At 35.1% G+C, this 27787-nt stretch overlaps 2 protein-coding genes across 2 annotated transcripts in view; one reads left to right on the top strand and one right to left on the bottom strand.

Annotated features, from left to right (window-relative positions):
- Nucleotides 1-5761: 5761 nt before the first annotated feature.
- On the bottom strand, nucleotides 5762-12263 carry zgc:100868 (uncharacterized protein LOC554458 homolog). The gene is made up of 10 exons (XM_043233603.1): nucleotides 12124-12263; nucleotides 11064-11084; nucleotides 10802-10964; nucleotides 10435-10703; nucleotides 10206-10351; nucleotides 8940-9222; nucleotides 8514-8685; nucleotides 8175-8431; nucleotides 7764-7861; nucleotides 5762-6767 (listed from the first exon to the last, which is right to left on the bottom strand). The coding sequence occupies exons 1-10, from the start codon at nucleotides 12179-12181 to the stop codon at nucleotides 6381-6383; spliced, it is 1854 nt and encodes a 617-aa protein (XP_043089538.1). The 5' UTR covers nucleotides 12182-12263; the 3' UTR covers nucleotides 5762-6380.
- A 7411-nt stretch (nucleotides 12264-19674) lies between these two features.
- arhgap23a (Rho GTPase activating protein 23a) overlaps nucleotides 19675-27787 on the top strand; it is a 62521-nt gene continuing 54408 nt past the window's right edge. Inside the window, exon 1 of the mRNA XM_043232014.1 lies at nucleotides 19675-20102. Within this exon, the coding sequence (XP_043087949.1) occupies nucleotides 20094-20102 (9 nt within the window). The 5' untranslated portion in view covers nucleotides 19675-20093. The remainder of the gene's footprint in view (nucleotides 20103-27787) is intronic.

The following is a 27787-nucleotide window of genomic DNA, read 5'->3' as shown; positions in this document are numbered from 1 at the left end:
ATTTTATTTCTTACATTTTAAAAATGTTATATATAAACACAACATAAAACATTAATCATTTGCTTAAATATATACATGCATGAATATATATATATATATGTGTGTGTGTGTGTCTGTGTGTGTGTGTGTGTGTGTATGTATGAAGAAGTTTTTATTTATATGACTGTTTTTATTTTTGAAAAGCTTATTTAGCTTATACAGTAAATAACATTAAATTCATATCCCTGCTGTTCTTGTTCAGTGCATATCCATATCACAGTTATTACATTAATTATACATGTAAATGCAAAAAGTGTGCTAAATATAAATTATCTAGCTAGCAGTAACCTACAGATATAATTCTTTGAAAGGTTGAGGTCATTGATGATTTTAACAACTAATAATGTTTCATAAAAAGATTATCCAATGTAGGGATCGTCTAATTTAGCCATGCAAGGAGCTACACTGGTGCACTAGCTACACAGCTACCAATAACAGCTACAGTGCATGCTGGGAACTTGCTAAATATTGTTCAACATAAAAATAGTTTGTTCAGATGACTCGATTTGGAAAGTTAGGGCAACATTATGACAGGTTTTGAACAATTACTGTACTTGAGTATCTAAGTAAGGTTTAAATGTTGTTAGCAATGTGTTTAGAGTATTCTCATTCAATATAAATTCAAAAAAAGTTATTAATTATTAAACATTTTTTATTCAATATTCTTTTTTTTTAATTATTACATTTAGGCAAGGCACGTTTTATTTATAGAGCACAAATTTAAACACAACCATAGTTGATTTACTCTTTATTTTATGGATACACCAATTAGTTTCTTATTAGCATGTATATTACTAAATATTTATATTTATTATTTAGATTTATTATATTTAGCTATTTATTATTGATAATTATGCACATATTAATGCCTTCTACATGATCTTATTTACATCCCTAATCCTACCCAATACCTAAACCTAATAACTACTTTACTAACTATTAATGATAAGCAGCAAAATATCAATTTACTGAGGGGATAGATAATAGTTAACGATTATTATATTATATAACTATTATATGACAATAGTTACCGAGCGTTACCAGTTGTTCCAATCTAATAAAGAACACACGTCAGATATTTTTCTTCCTCGAACGACCTTTGTTCTTGGCACTGAAAAATTCAGATTTTCTCAGAAGACAGACATCTTAACAAAAAATAAAATGTATGGACCTTATTTTACATGCTCAGATGTCTTAAGCTACACATATTCTGCCTGTCATGATATTTTTATGGCCAGACACTGAGGTGACCACAGCCATAGAGATATTCAGAGAAAAAGTAGGACTGGGGTAATTTCTCTTAGTAGTTAAATAAACAAGAAGTTAATCATTTCTGTTTGTTTGCAATTTAGACATAATACTAAAGGATACTGAAGGATTCTTTACTTGCTAATTGCTGTAATTGCTGCTCATTAATGTATGACAAGACGATCAATACAATTAAAATAAGACAAATTAAAATAATTTCAGGCACATGTTTAGCTAAATATATCTTTTATTCTTGTATTTTTTTTTTGGAGTAAGTAGGCCCATTTAAGCTTTTGTTTCATTAATACTGACTGAGAATAAGAGAACCAGAAATTCCAGAAAAACTGAAAACAGCTTTAGACAGAGACGTCATGTCACTTCATAATAATAGCCTCTCAGCTCTTCACTTACTTTTTTCATTTTCTGAGTGTCGATGGGACACTATTGTCAAGTCATCAAGTCGTGTCAACGTATTGTATAGAAAAGTTTGTATTGTCTTGTGTATATCGCACTGCTGGCATATTTTTGAAAGGAATCTGAGATTGTGCTTATAATGCCTAAATTATAAAGCTCTAATTTCTGGTTATTACTTGGTGTTATTTTCTGCTGTTATTCAGAGACTGCGGCTCTCGGGATAGAGGTACTTTTATTCTCCTTCCTTTATAAACCTTGCACTGTTATCATATACTGCATAGATTTTTTCATAACTCCTCTCCATCTATGGTTACCACTTACTGACCAAGGTCACAACGTAGGTCATAACGTTATTGTCGAATGTATTTTCCGTAGCCACCGGACAAACCGGTTAAATATATTCCAAAATTTGAGTGATTAACCTTTATAGAAAAAAATCTCACTAAGTCACACTCTGAAACTCGAGTTAGTCATGCCACTTAAGGGAAAGAATATCATTCTATGGATAGCAGTCTTACCTCAGGCTAATAGGGACACGTATGTATTATGATTATATTATTATATATTTATATTATTATATGATTATTTGATCCTTTCATGAGAAAAAAAAGGATATGCATTTTAATGACTTTATTGTGAAATTGGCCAGTCCTCGTATAATCAGAGCTCCACTTATAATCTTTACAAGAACGCTTTCTCCATTATCCCACACATCGTAGTGCACCAGCATCAACAAAGTAATCGCAATGAAACATAATAGAATTAACTGGTTAGAAGAACCTATCGCTTTAACAATAACATTTGGTTGACTGCCGGGTTCAGAACGAGGAACAAGCGTAGACTGTCACACATTAAGGCTGAAAATATTTTCTTTTATTCAAATTAAGCCGTATGATCTGCAACACATGCTATGACAAAAATGCCTACAGAAACAGTCACTCCTTGTTACATAACGCTTTTATTTTATATAACAGCTCATCGTGTGACAATCAACTAAAGCACGATGCACCTGTCTCTCCAGTAAACTAGGAACTTTAGATAAGATTGATTATGCTGAAAACTGATTAAATGCGATCAGATTACAAAGATGAAGTACCTCAACTACATTTGAGCTTCAATATTTACTTATTTCAACACATGTGCATGTTCAGTGGTTTTCTGACCTTTATTAATGGTCACATGCAGGTAAACCAATAGTGGAGTGTCTATTTACACTAAGTGCAAACGGCCTCTCTTGTTGGCAGAGGCTATTTACACTAGCTCCGCCTGCTAGCGTGTGATTGGGCGAGTACAACAGTTCAGTGGCAGAATGGTAAAATGGGTGTAGAATTTATTTTGACAAAATCGACCTGGTTTCCTTGAATTTTCTTCTTTTGCTTCATTTTCCAATTTCAAATCACATCAGAAAAGCATTTACAATCAATACAAATTAAGGGAATGATCAAAACATTGTAAATAAACATTAGATAGCGTTAATGTCGGTGTAAAATATGAATTTACACTCAAGAAGTTATTATTGCATACTGTTTTATAATGTACTACAAAACTGAGGTGCAGATACTTGCCGTTATTTGTGATGAGTTGTATAAAGAGCAGAAAATTCAGCTGTTTTAACTTAGTGTGAATAGAATTGATAAGTAGTAGAGTAAGTAACAACACAGCGTAAATAGCATAGAAGACAAATAAAATTTTGCGCATATACATATAAAGTATTTAAATTTTTCTTTTCTTTGCATTGTTTTTGAGTTTAAATTTTTATGTAAAGGTTTTGATCAACTCACTTTTTTTGCATGAAGCCCAGTTTGAAAAACCCTATAGCACAATGTAATATTTAATACACTTCATGGTGTTGATTTTTAAATCAGCTGGTGCCCAATAATCCCATATGTGATAAATTAGTAACATATGTACATTTATATAAAATGTAGTCACTTTGCCATAGAAATAAAATAAGGTCAGAGAGACATGATATAGCTTTATAAGCAATAATACGACACGCATGAAGTCTGGTTGGTTTGAGTGCGTCGACTCTTGTCATTGAATGTTTGAGAATTTAGAATTCCTTTTCTTTTGTAGCAAATAGTTCAGTTAATTCAATCACTATAGAGCAGAACCTGTTTGAGCTTATAAAAGGTCAGAAACCCACACATTCCCAAAAACAGACATTAAGGAGAAAGTCACAGGCCACAAACTATACAGACAAGAAACCACCCTCTTTTCTAGTTTTGTTGCACATCTTCATATTTTCCAGCTGTTCTGTCAGAATTCTCTTTTGAACTGACTGACCCCAAACCCCGCCCTACAGAGACATAGCAAACTCAAAAGTGTGAAAGACAGAGTATGTTTATGCGTGACATTGCTTTTATCGGTTTTGCACTAGGTTAGGAACTTATGTAACAGAATAATATGTGCGATATTGACTGAGTAGCATTGCTTTCTTTACCCCCTCCATTTATATTTATAATATATATATATATATATATATATATATATATATATATATATATATATATATATATATATATATATATATATATATATAATGTTTTACCTTTTCTGCTCTATTTTAACTTACAGTAGCTTGTTAGTGTTTGATACTGTGTTCTTGTCATGTTATAAGCCAGTCAAGGGTCCTCTGAAAAGCTTTCTCAAGATATTATAAACTTACTTGCTATAATCCCATAAAAATCTTCAGTAAGAATTTAGCCAAAAGGAATAGTTCAATGAGAACTGTGCAGTCCTCCTCATGCATCCCACTACTATTTCTACACTACAAAGCAGTACTTTCATAAAGGACCTTTATAAACCTTTTATCTTCTTATAGACCTTTTATTTTCTGTTTTTATTCCCAGCACACACTGGAAATCTGGATGCTGTATTCAAAGATGACACTTTGATGAATTCGTCAGATTAATAACCCTAATCCATCATGAAGGGACAATTGTTATTCCAGAGTTTGACTTTACTGCTGTGCTGTGTGATTTCAGTAATAGATAACCGACTGAACTTAAAAGCGACTCATGAAACTATGTTATACTATACGCATGTGTAAAGTAAGCTAAAACTTTAATTATAACAAAATATTAGACCAGCAATTCGACGTAAAGCAGGTAAGGTATATTGTTTCAGTTAAAAACCCGGTTGCTCAATCTGTACAACTCTGTACAAACAGTTTCAACGAAACTCAGTTTCGTGACAGACTGATTTCTGAGAATGTAGAATTGTGTTGCTCGGCGAGGGGAAGTACAGATTTTGTAGTTAGTGCTTTTATTTGGAACAGTCTTAACGTTTACAACTTTACACTACGTCACTTCATGATAAACTGATCCCGTATTTACTTTGCTTTGTTGTGCTTTAAAGGAACATGGTCATACATGGAAAAAAAATGATATGATTTTAAATATGTGTGTCATACGCGGACTCTGTTTGTCTCGTGTCATGTGTTCAGTGCGACCTACTTTTAGTTAACTGTCTTATCGCGTTCGGCTGTGTCTCGTTCATTAAGTATTTACTTTGTGTATTGAAGTCCTGTTGTTTGAGTTCTGTTGGTCCGATCTCGTCGATGTTACACGTGGTGTAGTTTATCTGCCTGTCTTCCTGTCTGCCCGTGGTATTATTTCTTTATGTGCATGATTAAAATCGTTAATCTTATATTCTCGTCGAGTGCTCCTTCTCTCTGAACCACATCGTGGCAATGTGTTACATATGTTTGAATTTGTATTAAAAAAAAAAAATTAAATTCAACTGTTTAAAAGCAATTCAAATTTAGTCTTTTATTAGCCATTACACGTTACGATTATTTATAATAAAAATAATAATAATTTGTTGTTATTTTTGTTGGATGTGTGAAAACTATTGTAATGAAATAATTTAAAATAAAACATTTAAAGGAATAAAGTGCCTTTTGGGATTGTCAAGGAATGTAGTTTCGTGAGATGTTTCAGGAAACTTTTTTGTCACAAGGAGATATAATCTGGTCCACAGCAATGACCTCGCAGAGTCCAAGCCACATTCTTACCACATTATCCAACATCTGAAAAAAAAAAACCCCAACAAAAAACACTATTTGGAATTTTAATAATAATTTTTAGAACAAAATATACATTTACATTTCACAGTGTAAAAACGGTGTGTTGAAAAGAGTTTCTTCATTCGTAAGAAATCATAGGATAGCAACTTTTCATTAAAAATATAATAGAGGAGGGATAAAAGTTTCATATTATTTTCATATTATGAAACACTTTTCTAAAAATTGTGTGGATGTATATATTCTCTCTACAATATATTCAATTTACAGTAATGTCCTAAATGTGGTACAGCTTGAGGTACTTGTTAGTTAAGCTACAGTGTAGTCAGTATTAGAACTGAATCCACTCAAACAGGAAGTTTCAGTAAAGTGCCAACCTTCTGCTACTGTTTAAATATAAGTATAAGCTATGCACTTGTTACTAGTTGTACAGTGTAAAAACAACAGGCAGCAGCTTCATGGTCTGAAATAACAATAAGAGAACTTAAGAGTTCACATTTATACAGTAAAAATAAATGATGTGTGCCACAAAAAATGTTTATGTTTTATGATTATGTTATAGCACATAGGAAGCACACTGAAGGCATCTATTACGTGTCGGAATACTTACATACCCATTCATAATGAATAAATCTACTCCAAAGACTCAGCCTTAATGAAAGATTTTAAGAGCTGTAAGGGCAGGCAAGAGGACTGAAACGGTGAAACAGAAGGAAGAAGCCGTTTGGGCCCCATTAGAGGGACCCTGGGTTGAGTTGTTGATTCCTGCTACGCTTGTCGTTGAATTTGTGGCGTTTGTGGCTTTTCCAGGGAAGGAGCCCACAACAGATGTCAGGAATGAGGCGTAGTTGGAGGTTTTGGTGAAGACCTGGACATCTTGAGCGCGGACGGTGCGGGAAGCGGTGCTGTTGCTGGAGCTTGTGTTAGAGCTGCTGCTGTTTGAAATGCTGGTCTGGATGCTGCTGCTCTGTACAGTCAAGACTGCAGCGTGGATCCACGACTGACCCAGCTTACACATCAGCGCACCACCCTGATCGCCCTGAGACAGACACAGAGAAGACTTCACTCAGTGTTACAAAACTGTGCCATTTCTCACTTTAAGCCTATCATTTTAATAAAAAGGGTTTTTGGTATGTTGAAAATATTAGAACACGCACTATTGTTTGCAATTTTGCCTTAGGTGTAATGCATTATAAAGGATTATTAAAGGTTATAATGCATTAGAAAATGATTCGTAATTTGCATTGTACATTATATCTTGTTGTAGATAACTATAAACGGAATTAAAATGCATATGAGTTGATAAGTGTTATCATCTATTAACTGTGATTACAGATGTTTATGAGATTGTACAGTGCATTATAATGTGCATTGCAATTAGCAAATTATTGCCAATCAAACTGCATTTTATTTGATTAATGCAGTTGTTGTGATCAATTTAGTATTGACTATATAATATTGATTATTTAATATAATTTTATTTATTTAAAAAATAATTTTTAAAATTGAAAAAGTTTGTTAAAACTAAAAATACAACTAACACAATAAAACACAATGAAAACATGATTTATTTCCAAAAAAATCATCTGTTATCTGTTTTTATAAATAAACTCTTTAAATAGTTGTATATATTATTTGCAAATACTTTAATTAACAAATACTTTGTTAATTCAGTAGGTATTATGAACAATTTATTCAACAATAACAATTTTAATTTTCAGCATTAATTACCGTAAATGTACTCTTATTGCTAATTCATATTTGTTCCTCGCTAATGTTAATTTACACAATTTATAAAATTATAGAAATAAACACTAACCTAGTTTGATAAATGCTCTAAAAGCATTGTTGGTGTTACCTAATGTAATAATAAATAATATAATAATATTGAATTAAACCTTATTGTAAATACACTTCCTTCCCAGAAGCCTCGGTTTACTGGTATTTAACAATTCCTTTTGCTATCTGTAAGTACCATTATTACAAAAATAATGAAAATGCAAAATTATTCTGTTTGTAAAAAGAATGAACTTGCCTCCTGTAAGTTCAAGGAACTTGTACAAATATTGCTGTTTGAGGATGAGTTTCCACAACTCACAACAGAGGTCTGGTACTCCTGAAGAGTTTGACTCACTATAAAAGGAAGAACATTTATTCAGATTAAGTGGAAATGTGAAAAAAAGAGGAAAATTCGGTAACACTTTAGAACAGGCTAACACTAATTCCTTATCACCTACGTCTTTTACTGCAATCATTGCTGCTTAATAATAGTTAGTAGGTAGTTGTTGAGTTTAGGCATTGGTTAAGATTAAAGATGTAGAATAAGGTCACATGGAACAAGGCATTAATATTGTTACCAATAAATGCGACTAGTTAAGGGACCCTGAAGTAAAGTGTTACCAAAAATTCCAGTAAATCTTTTCAGCAGTGTTTAAAGCATGCGCACCTCCTCCTGCTCCGGAGCCCCATCCTGCCGCCCAGCATTGAGTGTTAGCGCTGAAGGTATTGTCTCCCATGTCCACACATATAGGCTGAATGAAATTTGTGAGGTTTGGTGCAACGGCCAGCTGCAAGACTGCAATGTTGTCGCCTGTACCATTGCTGATTGTGAGATTGGCCACTTTAATAGAGACCTCATTAGGGTTGGAGCCGTTCTGATTCAGACGGCCCAAGATGACGGTCCAGTCAGAGGCTTTGGTGGATCTGAAGAGAAAAAGCGCTGTTGAATCGGATGATTTCGATTTCCCAGCATATATTTTTATGTTTGGTGTTCGAGGGGAATTACCTGTTAAAGCAGCTGGCAGAGCTCATGACAAAGCGTGCGGCAATCAGCGATCCTCCACAAACGTGACTGCCGTTAAACTGCAAGCTGGCCATCCACGGCCAAACAACGGAAGAGGTGAGGGAGCTGTTTCCTCCAATACGGGTGTTCAGTTTGGCGCTTCCACACACTACAGCTACAAATAGCCAAAATGTTGCTTTCTTAAATTCTTTCATACACTGGAACAAATGGTTTTAATTTGCTGATACGTTTCACGAATACTTACAAATGATATATACACAGTAACAAATAAACATCAAATAACAGCGAATGAAATAGAATGTTTTTAAGCAGAACGGTATTTTCTTGTAAAATGCACTTCGGCGATCTTTCAATGTTTATGCATGGTTTTTCGCAAGGCTGAGTTGAGTTGAGTTAAAGGACTCTTACGTGCGACAGTTGTAGTTGTTGTTGTGGTGGCGACAGTGGTTGTGGTAATGGCAGGCACACCATTACAGCTAATTGCCAGGTCACCGTCAGTACCATTGGAAGTAAACGTAACAAAGCCTGGCTGGCTGGTGGTGATCTGGTTATTTATCCAGCTCTGGTAATTAGACACTCGGGTATACACACCAGGATAGTTAGCTAAAGCACAGCCTTCGCCAAAGCTCACGATTCCAGACTGGACCCAGAGGGAGCCCAGCTTGCTGACCATAGGACCGCCAGAGTCACCCTGTAGGATGAAGAACGGGTTAGTGACATGGCTTGTAACCCTTTTTTACACAGGCCAGCTGTACTTCTTGTGTGTAATATGTAATATGAAGGAATAATGGAAAGAAAACATTCAATAGTTTGATTTCACAAACAACAAATGTGATTCTGGAGCACAAAAGCAGTCATAAGTAGTATAGGGTTTGTAGCAACAGCTAACAATAAATTTTATGGGTCAAAAAGTAGCTTTCATTTGCTCTGTAAGATTTCAAATTTTAACAATTAGACAATTATTGTACTATCCTAACAAACAATGCATCAATGGAAAGCAATGAAAAGCTGACATTTATTTAGCTTTGAGATGCTGTATAAACCTCATTTTATTACTGATTTTGTCTTCACGTCACACTCCTACCCACACAATATGAAGACATAAAGATATAGATCTTTATATTTTAATAAGGAGATCCTTCACAAGTTTGAGATCCCTTGTAATTAAAAAGCTAAAAAAAAAACCTGATCTACACAACAGTCTCACTTCTCCTTCATTACGGCACAAATGTCAGGAAGATTTTCTAAACTGGGACAAAAGTGTTTAATGCATAAAACAGATCCTTTACTATGTTTTACTAATGTATAATGTACTCAGTCATTGACTCTGCGGGCAAGACCTCAAATATTTGAGTTTTGCACTGAACCGACAGTGTTGAAATCAAAGTTTAAGAGAAACACATTATTATTAATGCTATTTTCACTGCAGGATATTTGCAACCCAATAAAACTAGCAAAATGTTTAAGTTTAAGACTCAGCTAAAAATCTTTTTAATTAGTATTAACAAATAGTAAATAGTAAAGTGGCTATATTTGGCCTAATGTGTTTGTATTGTCTATTTGGGTGTGGACATGTTTTGTCATTATATAAAGTGACCTTGAGCAACGAATAGGTGCTATATAAATAAAACAACTTCTACTGCATGACCAAAATGGTTATATAGGAGTTGTTACCTGGCAAGAGTCTTTCCCTCCTTCTAATAGTCCGGCACATATCATGTTGTCTGTGATTTTTGAGACTCCATAAAGACACTTACACTGCCTGTTTCCAACAACAGGCACTTGTACTTCCTGTAGAGTTTGCGGCGAGGGCAGCGCAACTGTGAAAGACGTGAAATAATCGAATCTGCATCACTCCTGCAATAACATCGTCAATCAAGGTTAATAAAACTAAAGAACTTACCACCTGATCCAATGTTTCCCCATCCGGTGACCCAGCTCGCAGTTCGGTTGAAGAACGTACTGCTTGATGAAGCCAGACAGACTGGTCTGATGTAGTCAGTAAATGTCACCGGTGAAGACAGATGCAGAAGAGTGATGTCGTTGTCATTAGTGCTGCCATCGTAGCCTAAATGCTTTATGACTGCAGACACAGTCCTGGACACTTCGTTTGTATTTGTTCCTGACTGTGTCTGTCGGCCCAGGTACACAGTCAGGCCAGCGGGTGTAGTGCTAGAATACGGTGGGAGAACAAGTGTTAAGCATTTGCCACTTCATTGCATGACAAGTAAGATTTTGTAGAACTGCAATGTCTGGCCTATGATAGTTACCTTGAAAAGCAGTGAGCTGCAGTCAGAACCCATTCGCTGTTGATGAGGGATCCACCGCAGAAATGACCGCCGTTCCTTTGAAGGCTGACCTGCCACGGCCAAGCACCAGCCGCCGCACTCTGCCCTCCAACTATCCTCGTGTTGAGAGGAGCTCTGCCGCACACTGACAATCACAATAGCAAAGAAAACACATTTTAGACCAACAGTTGGTCATAGCAACATTTTAATAGAATTTGGCTATATGGGGTGAAAAACTAGTTACCATCCAGTTGTGCATCACATCCTAGAAAACAAGAAACAAGTTCAGTTAACTATAGCGGAACCTATGCAACGTAAATGCAATATAAAACTTTTTCCCATAAAAGAAAGAAATGGTAATCGTTCCCCTTGAAATGATAAGGTTCTATCTGCATTAAGAGTAGTTTTGAATTTTTTTTTTCAATAAAACGTGCCTAAATGTACAAAAATCAACAAAAATCTATCACATAGCCAAATGTAAATACGTTGTCACAGAATAAGAATATGTGAATAATTAATTTTAAATAAAAATATACATTTTGACAAACATGTCAAATAGAACCCTATAAGGGATGTAATGTTAGTCATTTTTTTGCCTGCATCTATTTGGTTAAAAACTGCATTAAAAGCAGTAATCCTGTAAAATTTAAATGAAATGTTTTCTAGAAAACTGATATTTCAGCATCATTACTTCAATTTTCAGTGTCACATGATTCTTCAGAAATCATACTAACATGCTAATGTGCTGCTCAATTAACATTTCCTCTTATTATTATTATTTTTAAAATGAATGTTCATAACAATTATGCTGTTTAATATCTTTGTGAAAACACTACCTTTTAAAGTGTATATAAAGAAAAAAGTCAAAGCAATGACCCATAATCTAAGAGGAAGTAAAGACATATATAACATTCAAACAATTGCTTTCGATGCACTGAGGAAACCTGAAGATGTATCATAGTTTCCACAAAAATATCAGGCAGCAAAACTGTTTTTCAATACGGATAAAAATGTGTGACATTATGAATAATTGACTATCAATAATAACCAAGCAGAAATGTATAATATTAGCATGATTTCTAAAGGATCATGTAACCCTGAGGACTGGATTAATGATTTTGAAGAAACCGTTTAAATTACATTTTAAACTACTTTTTAAATACAAAACTGTTTTTTTAATTGCAGCAATATTTTACAGTATTGCTGTTTACACTGTTATTTTGAATAGTACAGTATTGTAATATTAGAGTTTATAGAAATAAAAAATTTAAAAAGGTATTAATTATACAAATAAAATAGCATACCTCTTATCAGAAGAGTGATGGAAAGTGCTACACTGAGTACATGGATCATTTTCGTCATCTTCTTCTCAGATGGCACAGCTCAGAAACCTGCACCTGCTCTTAAATATCCCGGTTAACCTGTTTCCTACACACCCACGCACACTCTTAACACACCTCCGTCCCTCTCAGTCCGAAAACTCTTCAATATTGAGCAACCGTGTCTTAGAGTGAGATAAGAAACAGGCTGGTCACTACAAGTCCTGCACCATTCTTAGCTAAAGATGCGCAAGGCGCTTTTAGTGCTTCTGTTCGTTGCTAAAAACATGTTGCATGAGATTCCTTGAATTCTTAACCAGATCACAAGGTTAAACATAACTATAAGGTGGCCCTTTTGGTTGAATTTGTGCAACGTCATTCATATGGAAATGAAAAAAGTTCCTAGCCCATATGAAAAATTCCTAGCCCATGTGAAAATCAACTGAATTGCCAAAATGTAAAAAAAAAGGTTCCAGTTGCCATGAGAATGTGTTGCAATTCCCTGAAAACCTGTAATTGTCTTCTTTTATATTAGAATCTATGTTCCTGTGTATTACGGAGAGGAATTAACGTAAAGTAAAATTTTAGTGACCTACAAATGTCAAGCTTAAAGGATCCTTTAACTGCGACAGGAAAAAGAAGTTGTCCATCATTCTTCAGCAGAGGAACATTCTTTTGATTGAATGATCTAATTACAATAGTATTTGTCCAACAAAAGGGTGAGTCACGTATGCAGACATCACCAGTTGTATGCTTCTGGTAAAACAAGCCAAACGCATCAGTAGCCACAAGCTAACTTTTTGCTGTAAAAAAAGTAACCATTTACTAATATATTTTAGGCCACTATGTATCTTTTTATGCCATTTTGCATGAATAATAACACAGTTAAGGGCAGTTGTGCCTAAAGATTTCAGAAATGAATGGGGTGACAGAAAAGTCAGCATTTCTACCTAAATGGAAAGAATATATGTTCTTGTCTCTACTAAAAGGAGCATATTTTCAATTGCCAGTCATGAATAAGAGATGGTTTAAGATTTAGTTGAAATGATTAATGCTCACTACGCTGTTGGATAAGAAGAGCTTAGATTACGGATGGTATATTATTGTGAGAGCACGTTGCACCCCGAATAATAATCAGTGCGATCCACATTACAATGAAATACTGCTCAGTTTTATTCCAGATGTGTAAAAACCCAGCAAAAGGTATGTAAAGGTTATAATACTTTGCTTATGTAATACTACAATATGCAAACAATGACAATGAATCCACTCAGATTTACCGTATCACGTGCACCAACAACAAACTACGTCTGCGAGTATGAGGTCAAACTGGAATTTTTTAAAATCGCAAATTACATGAAAAGTATGTTTGTTTTCATTTTAATTGTTTGTTTGCAAAGCAATTATGGAACGTAGTGTTTCTCATACCTGCTCTTGAGCATTTTACTGTATGTGTCACCACACTGAATGATTTGCTAAAGAAAGGGTGTTAGACATTCAAAATGTTTCCTGCTGGAGGATTGAGAAACATTCCATCAGGTGTAGCTTTATTAATCCAGTCATGAAATAAAAATCAACAAAGTGTTCTGTCCTCCACAAAAACAATCTAACAAAAAAATAAAGAAATGATTTTTGTACAGTACGGTATAATTCTCTCTTTCTCTTGGGGCCAGTTGCACGAACACAGCTACCGCGTCTTAAGAACTAGTCTAATCAGCTACAAGCTTTAAAATAAAAGTGCTTAAAAAGTTCACAGCGATGCCATAGAAGAATCATTTTCAGTTCCACTAAGCAGCATTCAGCCAAGTGTTCTGCAAAGAACCATCTTTTTCTTGTCTTTTGAATCTAAAGAACCTTCTTTTCACCACAAAGTTCAGAAAACAGAAAGGTTCTGCAGATGTTAAAGGTTCTTTATGGAACCATTTAGACAGCACATTTATTTTTAAATGTTGCAGTTCACCGAGAACTAATCACTACTCTTGGACTGAAATGAGACCAATCTACCTTTAACTGACTTACAAAAATACAGTTTTAAAACCAAGAGCATCTAAAGTGTTTGCCCATAAGCCTATGTAAACCAAAGCACTGCTCTCATCTGTATCATCTAGTCCCGAACCAGGAAGCTTAAGACAGTAAATACAGCTAGTTTTTTTAGAAACCTCCTTCCGTGTGCAGTCCAGTGTAATCCAGTTTAAAGAGTTTGCCTTTTTGCATCTATTGTGAAATTTTAAAAAGTTTGACTTATTTTTGTAATTATATTTGCAAACAATCATCAAATAAGTGATATCTTGCTGCACTCATTATGATATATATCTTATAGCGAAGGTTTACATGAACTTTACATTGAATTAAATGTGTTACTTGCCTTTCCTTGTAAAAAAAAAAAAATCAAACACTGCTAGGCTCGATGCAGTACTGAAGCGAGTTTATTTGAAAGGTAATAAGATACTAAACAAGAATACACATGATATGACCTAACATCAAGTCAAAATAATTAGTTTTTAGATATACAAACATGAGGGCTATACAGATAAAACTAATGGCAAAACAAAACACAAATGCCAATCAGGGTAGGTTTAGTGAAAAGAGACTTGACAAGAAAAAGCAAAACGTAAAAACATAGGAAGCGAACACACGTTACGTCAGATATGTTTGATCTGTTTTTCTGGTAGATCTTTATGTACTTCCCTGCTACATGCATGATAAATACAGGCAAATGAGTGGAGAAACAAGGTACTTACCTGAAGTGTATGTACATGGCAGCAAATAAGAAATACAGTTTCTTGGTGACTAATTAGATACTTTACCTTAATGTATATAAACGTTAAATATTAAGACACATTACCAGTTCTTCAAACACTGTAAGCATAGTAGAGGAGAGCAATTTAACGTTCACAAGCGATTGAAAAACAGTCCTCTTTTTATTAGCTGTAAGGTTAGGACTTACCAAGCATAGCACATATCCCAAGTACTGTACGTGTTTTGTTTGTTACCACATTTTTCATAGGTGCTACACACATACACACATCATTTGTATGTAAAGTTGTATGTACAGTTACCATACATATACTGTAAGAATGTGTCTGTTTGTACCCACTGTCTTCTTCATAAGAACTACATATTTAACATGCATATCCATTAGTAAGTACAGTAAAGTATCTAATTAGTTACCATGTACGAGTCCTTACTGTACGTGACAGTTCTTACCCACACTTGTCTGTAAGTACAAAGGTAATTACCATGAATGTACAGCTTGGTTAAGTACATCTGTGTTTCTTATTTGTTACCACGTACATCAGCTTCAGGTAACTACCTTGTGTTACCAATCTTTTACCTGCAGGTACAGGATATTTACCATTTATGCTCCAGTGAAGTACACATACTGTAAAATAAAGTGCTGCCATTTTTATCCTTGTAAATATACAGTAGCTCCTCATTACTGAAAGTATCACGAATCGATGATCTAAAACTTCTGATTATCTTGTGTATGCCTGTTTTTTAACAAGTATTCTTTGTCATCCAGTTTTAATAAGAGCTGAGACTTGACTTGGATCTGTTTGTACAGTTTGATAAGCAACGACCCTAAAGGACTATCATACAGTGTGCAACAGCAATATGATCCTAACAAATGAACAAATTAACTTTGATATGGAAGCAAAAAGGAAATAATAGGCAGCTTAACATCCAATTAAGTTAAGCCCAAAAAACTAAAGATTTTGTTTACCGGCAAAGAAAAAAAGAAGCCTGTTCTTAGTCTTCATTAAATGGTCTAATTAGAGCAACATTTTCTCAACAAAAGGGTGAGAACATACAGCAGGCTGATTAAAATTAGTCATAAATTCTGTAGTAAATGTCGAATACGTGACTTAATGTAACTTTAAAAAATTGGTTTTGCTCATAGAAGTATTTATGATTAGGCGAACAAGCTAAAATACCACTAGAAGCAGCGTTTTCAGGTTTCCCAGGTTTGCTCATCAGATATCTGCTTGGTTAGTCACGAACAAAACACAGGAAACGCTCTAAACTGTTCACAAAATCCAATGCAAAAAGAAGCAATGACAACCCTGGAGATCGAAGAGAAAGATGATGAAGTGCAAAAGGAATTTTAAGAGGTGAAGGAGGAGATATGGAGCGATTCAGTTCATTCAAATGGACTGTGTTATAAATCATGTCCACATCCATGTCTGCAAAATCCTTATATTCGTGGATTAGCAAAATATCAGCCTAACTTCTTTTTTTTCTGAATGTGAAAAACAGTTCAATAAAAAAAAAAAAAAATATATTATAAAGAAACTTTGTGATTCTGTGGTGGTGGTTCTTCATAGAACAATCAATGGCAATAAAGAATTTGAAAGTCCAAGTTAAGATATTTGATGCGATTGGTTGATTGAACATTATATTTGATACGCAGGGCAAGTTTTTGAGCAATTTTGCTGTCAGTGGGAAAGCAGGTGAGACTTGGTGAAGTATCCAGATATTCTCAATGGGAGAGTGCCCAAGCAGCATTGCCCAAAAACAATGGGACACGCAATAACGTCTTTGGTCTTAAAAATCACTAGGCTATATGTTCAAATGTCAACCCTGCTGCTAATTTTGATTGAAAGTATTCAGGTCACAGGTTTCAGTGTTTTTTTTTTGTTTGTTTGTTTGATGTCTGAACCTTTGACAGGTTTTTTCACAAAGTTCTAAAAATAAAACCAAAAATACTAAAATCTCTATTGTCGATCTATAAAGTTAAAAACGTGTTCACTTTGAAATATAAATGCTTTTTTTGCTCATAGGTTCATTTTAATTTGAATAAAACTAAGACATACCTGTACACCTTAACTAACTCAAGGCAAGGTAAGTAAATGATGTCAGATTTCAGAAGTCGGAAATAAATAATTGTTACATGGTAAAGATCACTGCTGAATTTGATGGTGAAATGGATTACATTCTGAAGAAAAAAAAATCTTGCCTTATGGTTTCAGAAAACTGCAGCTAGAAAGCTTGTAATCGCTGTCTGAGTGGGTCAGAAGTTTATTTCTTTAGATTGTAAAACCTTTTGAAACAGGTCTTTTGTTAGAGCGGAACATAAACGCATTTGCAGGTAAACATTAAACCAGTTAGTCCTGTCAAACACACGTCGTCAAATTACTAGATACAAAACAAACAAACCTTTTTCAGATCTAAAAAAAAAAATGCCACGCCAATATTTCTATGAAATTACGTCATGTCCTTGACAATGACAATGATGCTTTTGAAGAAAGCTGAGTTAAGAAAAAAACAAGGATATAGACAAGAATTAAAATGACAAGATAAATGAAATAATAATGAAAAAAATATTAATATAAGGAAATAAAAAATGTTACATTTGTTTGCATAGTGATTGTTAAGCTGATTCAGATCATTTTTTAAACTCTCAAATCAAGTATGGCAATGCAATGATAGTTCACATGTTCTGTTTACTGGGAATTCTTCAAAATTATTTTGGCTTTAATAATGTTTAATAGGTTTAGGTAGAGATTTTTACCATTATTGTATTTTATTATTGTAGTTACATCCCCGACTGACTGTGTGTGAAATCTTTATTACATAGACAGTGATGTACAGCCCACATCGACAATCTATTTATGTGTTCAGAATTTTTTAAAATCATTTGTACACACTCCTTCACATATTAAAAGCAATTTGAGAATGGCGCAACAACTTATTGAGCTAAGTAGAATGAGGAAGAAATCTTGTATTTCCACTACAATAGAAACAAGGAAGTCATGTGGAGTTTAAGTATCGTTTGATAAATTTGACGCCACTTTGGCAGCATGCTCAAGGTCTGAGCGATTGTCTAAAGAAAAGGTCATGAGATCTAGACCTATAATTCACTCTACTTCCATCTAGAGGACAAATATTTAAACTGCATCTAGGTTTGTAAAAGGCATGAACACTGATCGACGTAAACAACAAGACGCTTTAGAAAAGCACCCAAATTCAGCTGCAGACTGTATTACCTCCTCAAAGAAAACAGGATTTATTCAATGTTTTATTTAATTTTAATTGAATAAGTTTTTTTTTTCGTTTTTTTACATCCAAAAGATCACTCCAAGACAGAGAAAACAGCTGTGAAAAAAAATGATATAAAGAATGAAAGAGCGACAACAGAGAAGAAGTGTGACAGATAATGTTTCCCAGACTTGGCTCTGCTCCTGTTGTGGTGAGGTGATTCATGGATTTTCTCCGTGTAGGATGAGGGAAATGACCAAGGATGTCTTTTTCCTGATTAACCAAGCATGCCTGTTCCTTCCAAGCCTTTCCTGTCTGTACAAGGGACTTTGTGTGTGAGTGTGTGTGGCTGTACATGTATGTGTGTGTTATAGTTTGGGGAAAATCCATTGCCAAATGAGAGCTACAACTGACAAAACTTTCCTTTGGTAGCATCCAAGGGTGTCATCAACAGTAATTACTCTCAGAAACGTGAATACTGTTTTGTATCTGATAATGAAAAGGTCAGATATCTGTTATATTTATTATACTTGGCTATATATGCAAATAAAAACCTATGGTGCGGGGTAGAACAAATAATATTTAGGTGTTTTTGGTGTGCTAAACAAATACAGACATGGATTATTTTTAGTTTTTCTGCCTTTATGACTACCGACAAAGTAAATGTCAAAACCAATAAAGATTTAAAAATGATTTAAATGATACGCACACTAAACTGGATCTAGTTATTACTTCTGTGTCACGTGATCATTCAGAAACCATTCTAATGTGCTTAGTTGCAGCTCAGTAAACATTTATTATCATTAGTATTTTTTTATTTTTCATTAAGTTACTCTGTACTTCAGCATCGTGAGAATGATGTCGCTTTTAGTTTAATAAAAATTAAATTAAACTAAAAGTGACATCATTCTCACGATTGTGCTGCTAGTTGGCATTAATGTGATTACGTGGAGTCTCGTGATTACATTATAATTAAAAAAATAACAACAAATAAGGACTTTTTGTGCAAAGGAAGCATTCTAAAGCTTCTCCGTGGAACCATCGATGCCAATAAAGAACCTTTATTTTTAAAAACGTTCCAGGACTGTGGGAACATGACATTTATATTTCATCATAAGACTGAAAAACATGCATGCCTTACAGAGGTCAGTAAATTTGTAAATCACTCTCTCTCTCTCACACACACACACGCACACACACACACATCCAAAGCAGCCTTATTCCATTTAAACTCAAGCTGCATGTAGCCGCACGTTCTCAGCTCAGCATGTTGCTGCACAGTCTCACATGAGCACGTCACGCTCACATTATGGCTGCTGCGCTCTATGGTTGCCAATGGTGACAGAAGCTTCCTCTCAGGCATGAGCCGGGCTGGGCATCAGGGGGTCCCACCATAGAAACAGAAAAAAGCTTCAGTTCATTGGGTCCCACGGCCCAGCGCTGGGAGTCACATGGTACCACTATGACCAACCCCCCCCTTCCTCTCCCTCAGAGCCCATACGAGTGGGGGAAGGGAAGGAGAGGAGGGAAGTGGGGAGAGAAAGAGGGAGGGTTGAGTTGGAAGCATGAAGGCAAGGTGAAGAGTGTGAAGCAAACAAACCAGTGATAGCGAGACCTGTATCCTCCGCTGTAACGGAGAAGAGAAAATCATAGCCACAGCCCTGATCCTGTGCCTTGGCTGTAGCACAGAGCCTGGAGCGAAAGATCACAACAAAACCACAGAGAGAGAGAGAGAGAGAGAGAGAAAGTGACACACATAATAGGAACACTTGGGAGCACTGACTGGATAACAGGCTGTCGGAGAGGGAATGCATCTCAGCGGCTCATCTTCAGGGAGCCTCCCGGCTATGTAAGGACGTCTGTGGATTTTTGTAAGGATTGCTTAATTAGGGAGGATACTGAGGGAATATTGCACTGAGAAGCCGAAATAGTGTGCCATGAGTGGGAACAGGAGGCGGAAGAGGGATTGCTGAAGCATGGAGCAGGTGAGCCTGTGTACTAATACACCGAACAAACATGTTTTCTGTTTCATGCCAACGATGCTTCGGGCGAAAGCAAACAGCATAGCAGGATGCTTGCATCTATGTCTAACAGCAAGACATCCCTCTGTACTACCGGCTTGCTTTTATGTTTTCAGATTATTCTGTTATCATTCAAAGGACATCATACTGCATTTAATCTATCAGAATGACCGTTTGATTTGAATACAGTCTTTGCCGTATCACTGCTTCTGTTCAGATATGAGTAATTCTGATTTGCATGACAGCGGTGCACCTAAAACACGAGCGTGCAGATACTAGTTCAGACAAGTATGTCACATTTGATAACTGCAGATTTAGATGAGCACTGTACCGACGTTAAGGGTAATTTTGCAGTTAAAAAAACATGACATTGTTTTACTTTAGTCAGACTTGATTAACCCCAATGGAGACATTGCTAGGGTTACAGAGGTGCTTTTGAAATCACAAATATATTTGTGATTTCATATATATATATATATATATATATATATATATATATATATATATATATATATATATATATATATATATATAAGGTGTCCTTGTTACACATGTTGCATGTACTATTATAATAACAATAAATTGTGCCTAATTACATTCAAGTTGCCTAATCCTAATTATGTACATGTACATATTTATATTAACCAGTTCTTAAATGTGAAATTAAAATTAATTAAAAAAATAAAAACCGAATATCAGAAAAGAGAGTAAAATGCATATTACATTAAGATTTCTCAAACTCAAAGAGCTCAAAAGCTGATGATGGATTCACAAATACAGATTTTAGGGGCATTAAACATTCCAAAATTCCAAAAGAGCTGACATTAAATATTTTGAATAGATTCTAAACAGTTTTAAAGGGTATGATCATTCATTTCTATGAATATTAATATTAATATTAATTATTTATTATGTATTTATTAAACATTGCTACTATATATATATATATATATATATATATATATATATATATATATATATATATATATATTGCACACACACACACAAAAAATATACAAATGTATATATAAAAGTAAAATGTATGACATTCTTTCATGCAGTGACACTAAAGAGAAATAATGATGCTGATTCCCTGGGCTGAATTTTCTGCCTGAGCATTATATCACGGTCAATAGTCTTGCTCCTTTGGGACAGCTATGGGTGTGAGAGACACACCATGACACTGCTTTTTGGTTTGAGATTCAGCCATGTTTGAATGGCGTCTAGCAAAATATTTATTTCCAAAAAAAAAATCTCTCCCTCTCTTTAAGCGGGTTGCATGCTGTTTTTCCCGCTCTCCAGTGATGAATTATTCATGCACTCATTGAGACGGGGACCCGACACGTCCTCAGCCATGCCTTGCACTGGGCTAACATCAAGCAGGTGATGTCATCCCCATGCAATAGTAGAGATGCCATTGAAGAGGACAGTTGTATCATTAGAAACTACATTGTGTGAATGTGTGTGAAAATACAAAGACAAACCACTGGAATATAACATGTTTGTCGATATATCAGGTTATTTAAAACGACAGTTAATATTAAACTCTAAAAAATAAGTGTACATCTTGTAAAAAGGCGACAGAAAAAAGTTAATAGGTTAACAGTAAGTTCCCGTAAATATATACAGAGAAAAACTGTAAAACATCTAAACAGACATTTCGTGCTGATATTTGTACAGCTTTTAAATACAAATCAACGTATAATTTACAGTCAAAAATAAACAGATATTCAAGAGATTCAGACATGGTGCTTTTAACAACACAGATTGTATCAAAGCCCTGAACAGTATAAAATAGAACACAATACAGTAGAATAGAATACAGTGATAGGGATGCATAATGACGAGAGTGAACAATCTGTTATTAAATACAGAGACGGTCTCTGTAATCAATTTGACGATAATCGCTAGAAGTTAAATGTCCCCAACAAAGCAAGCCAGAGGCGACAGCGGCGAGGAAACAAAACCCCATCCATACAGAATGGAGAAAAAAATACTTTGGGAGAAAGCAGGCTCAGTTGGGGCCAGTTCTCCTCGAGGCCAATATTCCCACAATTCCCTGCGTGACGGTCCACATCTGAAAGTATTTAGCTTAAATAATCACGTTTTTTAATCAGTTATGTACATTTGGTCTGTATGTTACATCTTCTGTTGTTTAATGAATGTTTATTGCATTATTTATGTTTCATGCGTGGTACCATGATGGTATTTAGTGTTTCACCGTCTATATATTAGTATACACTTCTGCTTGTGGTAAAGCTATTTGTGACGAACTTTGATTCTTCACGCGGCTTTCTCTTTTACCACCATTATTACGGTGGTTGTCAGTATATGTTAAAGGTACAAAACAGATTTTAACAGCAGTGCGTTATTGAATTTACTTGTTTACAGTAAATTTTTCTCGTTTGTAAATGACGTATTTTTTTAATAGTGCAGCTTTGTATTGTTAGACTATTTAATATCTATAAAATGTATGCGTGTGAATCTATCATCAGCACTTTTCAAGCGATTTATATCTGTTTGATAACACATTTGCTTGTTAACGTGCCCTTTTACGCCAATGTTGTGGTGCGGATGTTTCATATAACATCCCAGCTTCCCATTTCCCCTGTGGATTTATAGTGTTTGACATTCATAAGTATCACTCATGTGTAATTGAGTGTTACGAGGGGAATAGGAAGAAGCTGTTGTGGGCAAAGCAGGTCAATGCTGAGCAGGGACCCGATCCAACCTCCAAATGTGTGTTTATTTGCGTAAATGCATTGTCATGGAAAAATGCCAACAGGCACTAACAACTAACTAGCCAAACAACAGTCCGCCGTGGACTGAGAATAGCAGTAGATCGATCCTGCAAAAAAAGTACCACACTTCTCTGCTCTAATTGGTGCAGGGGAGTTTAAGGTAAAAGATAAATGCTTCACATACTTGACATTTCCCTGGACTATGATGCAGTCCGTAATATGTGTGTGTGTGTGTGAAGGTCATCTCATTGATCAGGTGTATGGAATGACTGTAGGACAGTAACAGTAGCTGGCTCCGTAAGCGCAAGTGCAAACCTACTAAAAATAACAGATGGGTTTGTCCTGCTGGCTTTTCTGATCTGTTTGAAGCTCCTTGTTCTCTTAACATTGTCAAAAAGCTGCACATTTATCTAACAGCTAGGCACACAAGTCGAAGCACTGCTGTAAACTGCAACAAGCTATGAAACAGAAACAGACAGTTGGAAGTGTGTTCATGGGATAGAGGGATGATTAAAGACTTTCACTAAATGAAAGACTGGCTGTAGATAAATCAGACCTAATGAGGAAGGGGACCAGTTTTGTACCATCAATTGGATTCAGTATTTATTGGTATTTATTATGCAGAAATGATTATTTATTAACTTTATTAACTTTGGCTAAGGTGACAAGCCTTCAACTCGCGCTGGCCTTACCAGTTGGTGTGATTTGCTTCTTGCAGTCAGCTTCATCTCTGAGTAAAACTCGCACATTGTTTGCTGACTTTATCTCAGATGATGTGGATGAGATGCAAGATCCGTCAAATAATCAGGCTTTTCAGTTATTTACATACAGAGCACCAACAAAAACATTTCATTCAGTATTGTCTGTACTATTTAATACAGCTTCTGTGTGAATAATGTTCAATACAAACCTATATATTTTAAATACAAGTCTAATATTCCTCAGTTAATATATCAGTTTCACTTGCGGTGTTGGAAGAAGTCAGATACGATTTCTAACCAATCCATATTTTCTTATTTTAGATTCTCCCCACCAGCTTGTCTTAAAGAAATAGCTTAACCATAAATGAAAATTAGCTGAAAATCTACATCTCGGCTCATCCAAGATGTAGATTAGTTTGTTTCTCCATCTGAATGGATTTAGAAAAAAATTGCATTAAATAACTTTGCATCATCCATTGCAGTGAATTAAGTCATTTCAGTCCATCAATGAACATCTAGAGGTAAAAGCTGCTTGTTTGTAAGTTTTTTGACTTTTTAAAAGGTGCTTTACCCTTCTAAAGCCTAAACAGCTAAATAGCATAATATGTTTGTAGATATTAAGGAAATATGTTGTGTTTAAATTCTACACATGGATTACTTGTGAATTATTGCGACGTTTTTATCACCTGTTTGAAATCTCATTTTGGTGGCGCCCATTCACTGCAGAAGAGGATCCATTGGTGAGTAAGTGTTGCAATACTAATCCACTCAATATTACATTAATTACCATTAATTATTGATGTAACCTGCAGAAAGAGTTACTGTTAAATCAACACAGACTGATGGCCTCTCTGGAATGTGTGAAAACAAGCATGATACAAACAATGAAAAGTGTATTAGCACACTTGCTTGTAACATTATAATAGTAAAAGTAAAATGGCTTGCAAATGGATCCTTTAATGCGCAAACAAAAAATGCTCTCTACCAAGAGATTTTATGTCTTCCCTTGCTCTGATTTTGAGTCAAGTTTGACCTCATCTTACATGAGATTCGTGTTCACCAAACTGTCTACGAGCCATTTTTAACGTGTCTAGGGTATGGCTAGAAATGTACACAGAATCTGTGTGATACTGCACTGCAGTTTATTGAAAGGAAACTGTAGATGCTCGAGCAGTGTCAGCATTAAATCATTAGAGATCAGCGCTCAGACAGCAACTGTGCATTTTATACTCTACATAGAAGAGACTTAATAAAATGAGTTTCCATTTGGGACAAACTTTAGGCCATCTTTCTTCTGAAGGTTCAAGAGCTCTCATGTTGTCTGGATGGGCCTGTTTTTTCTGCTGCTGTCTGAGTAGGTCTAATTATTGACATTACAGTTGGAACTAATGATCTGTTACTTCATCACTGTCCACCAGCCCTGAAATGCATATATGAGTGAGAGAGAGAGAGAGAGAGAGAGAGAGAGAGAGAGAGAGGCTGTCTTGCACTCGTTCATCTCTTTCTTATTCATATTTTCTCCACCCTTTCACATCCATTAGCTCTTCTATTCTGCCTCTGTCATTTATTTCATCCCTCTCGTGGCCATGTTGCGATATTTTTGGTTTTGGTATCATGCTGGTTAGATTACGCAGATTATGGATTATATTTGGAGAGATATTCATCCCACTCTGCAGTTAGTGGGCAGATGGCTGAGGGTTTGTGCTCACCGTAGCAGATGTTTCCATGTTTAATCTGCACGTGTTTCCACACAGCAGCGGAAAACGGCCTCATATTAGCATACTAACTAACATTATTGATAGATTTATAATGCAAACATTGCTGTTGTAGTTGCAGTAAATTATAAGGGAGGTTACGGGGCAAAACTACTGCTCTTAAATGGAGCATGGACTGTCTGGCTTTGAAGAAACTGGCATATACTTCTAAGATATGTTTAACAGATGACGCACATCTTAATGTATTTAACAGAGTCAGCTTGCTTTAAAGCAATGCCCGGGACCAGTTGGATACTAGTTTTTTTATACACAGACAATTTTGTAAATTTTGGTGACGTCTCTGAGGAGCTCATTTAATGAACTTTTACCCAAAAGTAGAAACAATAACATTTGTTCTTTTTAATACGACTATTTTTAGTTCTGAAATAGTTTATGAACAATTAAAAAACATGTAACGCACTATATATATTTTTTGAACATGTAGGGGTCAGACAAAGGCATCATCCCTTTGGTGTTTGACCTTTAGCCCAAAGGAAGTGATGTAAAACGAAAGGAAGTAGTGGTATGTATGCTATGCCACATGTGAATTATAAGGAAACAGGACGTTAGCGCTTTACAAGCACCATGAGATGGTCTTAGCAACCAAAAACAGCCACAGTATCCTCATCACAGCTCATAAATAGAGAAAATGGTAGTTCATGTAACACAATACAGAGCATTTCCTCTCACTCCAGTTATTTTTACCTTTTAGCGCTTTCTTTTTTCCTCCAAGGATAATATAGCACAGTATCACAGATGTTTCTGCTGCACATTCATCTATTCATACAATAAACACTGCTTCCTAAGGCCCTCGAAATGCATAAAATATTTATAACAAGTAGTCAACACTTGTATAATTAAGCTTTTAATCTAAGTCAAGAGTTGAGTAATTGTTGCTAGTTTAGTAAGCTTTCTTTCTTTAGGCTGGCAATTTGTAAAACACACGAAATGTTTTAGTCTTCCACATCCAGTAATGGATGAGATCTCATTGTAAAAATTCTCCCTTATGTGGAGTTTCTGCACAAGGGCGCCCCCAGCTTCCAGTATTAATTATACATTCATTACATTATGTGTGGATGGGGGAAAAATATATATACATATAGAAGACTACAGATGAAGTTATCACAATATCAAAAATTATTGTTATATTTTTTAAGCCTTTACTATCATCACCCATCCCTATTTTCATCAAGGAAGCAAACAAAGGTTGTTGGGAGCACAGAATACATGGGAGCCCTCCCTCCTCCTGTCCCAGAAACATGCAGTGGGGTTCAACCATATGTGTCTATATTAATCTGGGATTAATTTTTTTTATTATTTTTTTTATTTTGAATGCTCAAAATATAAACAAAGAAGCATTATGACATCAAATTAGAGAGGTCCTTTAATGAAATGGAAAGGATCATTCAAATTCACATTTAAACACCAACTTGTGGGGTTTGTGCAGCTTGAGTGCTGTTGTTATATTATTATATATTATATTCTAGCAAATACTGACACATTCAGAAATTCATGTAATTGTTATACTGATAATATAAATTATAATGTAAAAAAAAGTCAATAAAAATAAAAATTAGAAACATCCAAAATCTTGTGAGTTTCATTATGGGATTCTATCTGGACCCCATCTTCTTAAAGAAACAGGAAAGACCCACACAGCTTGAATTTATAGCATAACATTAGATCGTTCATTATATATATAAAAAAACACTGTAGTAGTAAGTGTAGTTTTTACAAGCTAGCTGCTGGGCTTTATTACGAGCGCTGCATGGATGATGATGATGATGATGAGAGAAGCACATGGGAAGGCTTCAGAAGCCATATATATGCTTGATTTAACAAATGTTTTGCTACAATGCATAAGAGTGACTTTAACAAGTTTTTTGAGCACAAAAGAGCTTAAGTAAAAGGGCAGCAGAATGGAAATTATGCGAGAAATAACCCACATGTGGCTGCGTTTTGGCACAGAGCTACAGTCTCCCAATCGCTGTATCTCCTCTTATCTTGTGGCTTGCAGGGGTTATTGGGATAATTTGATCTGGTTTGGTGGTAAGAGAGGATAATTGGGACTGGAGGGGGATTCTGAGCTAAACACACTGTCTCACACAAGCACGGACGCATGCACACCATACACATTAAAGTTAGGCATGAATACATCAGTGTGTTAGATTACGAGGTTGAAAAGGGGGTTGAAAAGGTTGAAAAGAGGTTGAAAAGGTTTTTTTAATGTTTTTGAAGAATGCTCACAAAGTCTGCATTTATTCAATCTAAAAGACAATAAAAAAATACTGTAAATATTATTGCAATTTAAAACGTATATGTTTTTCATTGAATACATTTTTCTTAAAACACTACATTTTTGGCATCATTACTCCAATGTTGTCACACACTGAAAAATAAAGAAATAAATAATACGAATAACATTGCTTTTTAGTCAACTCCACATGTTGTGG

This window comes from Puntigrus tetrazona, chromosome 3 (assembly GCF_018831695.1).
Source record: "Puntigrus tetrazona isolate hp1 chromosome 3, ASM1883169v1, whole genome shotgun sequence".
Taxonomy (NCBI): Eukaryota; Metazoa; Chordata; class Actinopteri; order Cypriniformes; family Cyprinidae; genus Puntigrus; species Puntigrus tetrazona.
The sequence above is the reverse complement of the archived record's forward strand: the minus strand, read 5'-3'. Positions and strand labels throughout refer to the sequence as shown.

Bases quoted from the DNA above. Each gene is read 5' to 3' on its own strand.
- zgc:100868 (XM_043233603.1), bottom strand. From the start codon at position 12,181: ATGACGAAAATGATCCATGTACTCAGTGTAGCACTTTCCATCACTCTT. The intron at 10,352-10,434 runs GTAAGTTCTTTA...CGTCTTTCACAG, and splicing joins GGGAAACATTGGATCAGGTG to TTGCGCTGCCCTCGCCGCAA. The intron at 6,768-7,763 runs GCAAGTTCATTC...TGTCTGTCTCAG, and splicing joins GTTCCTTGAACTTACAGGAG to GGCGATCAGGGTGGTGCGCT.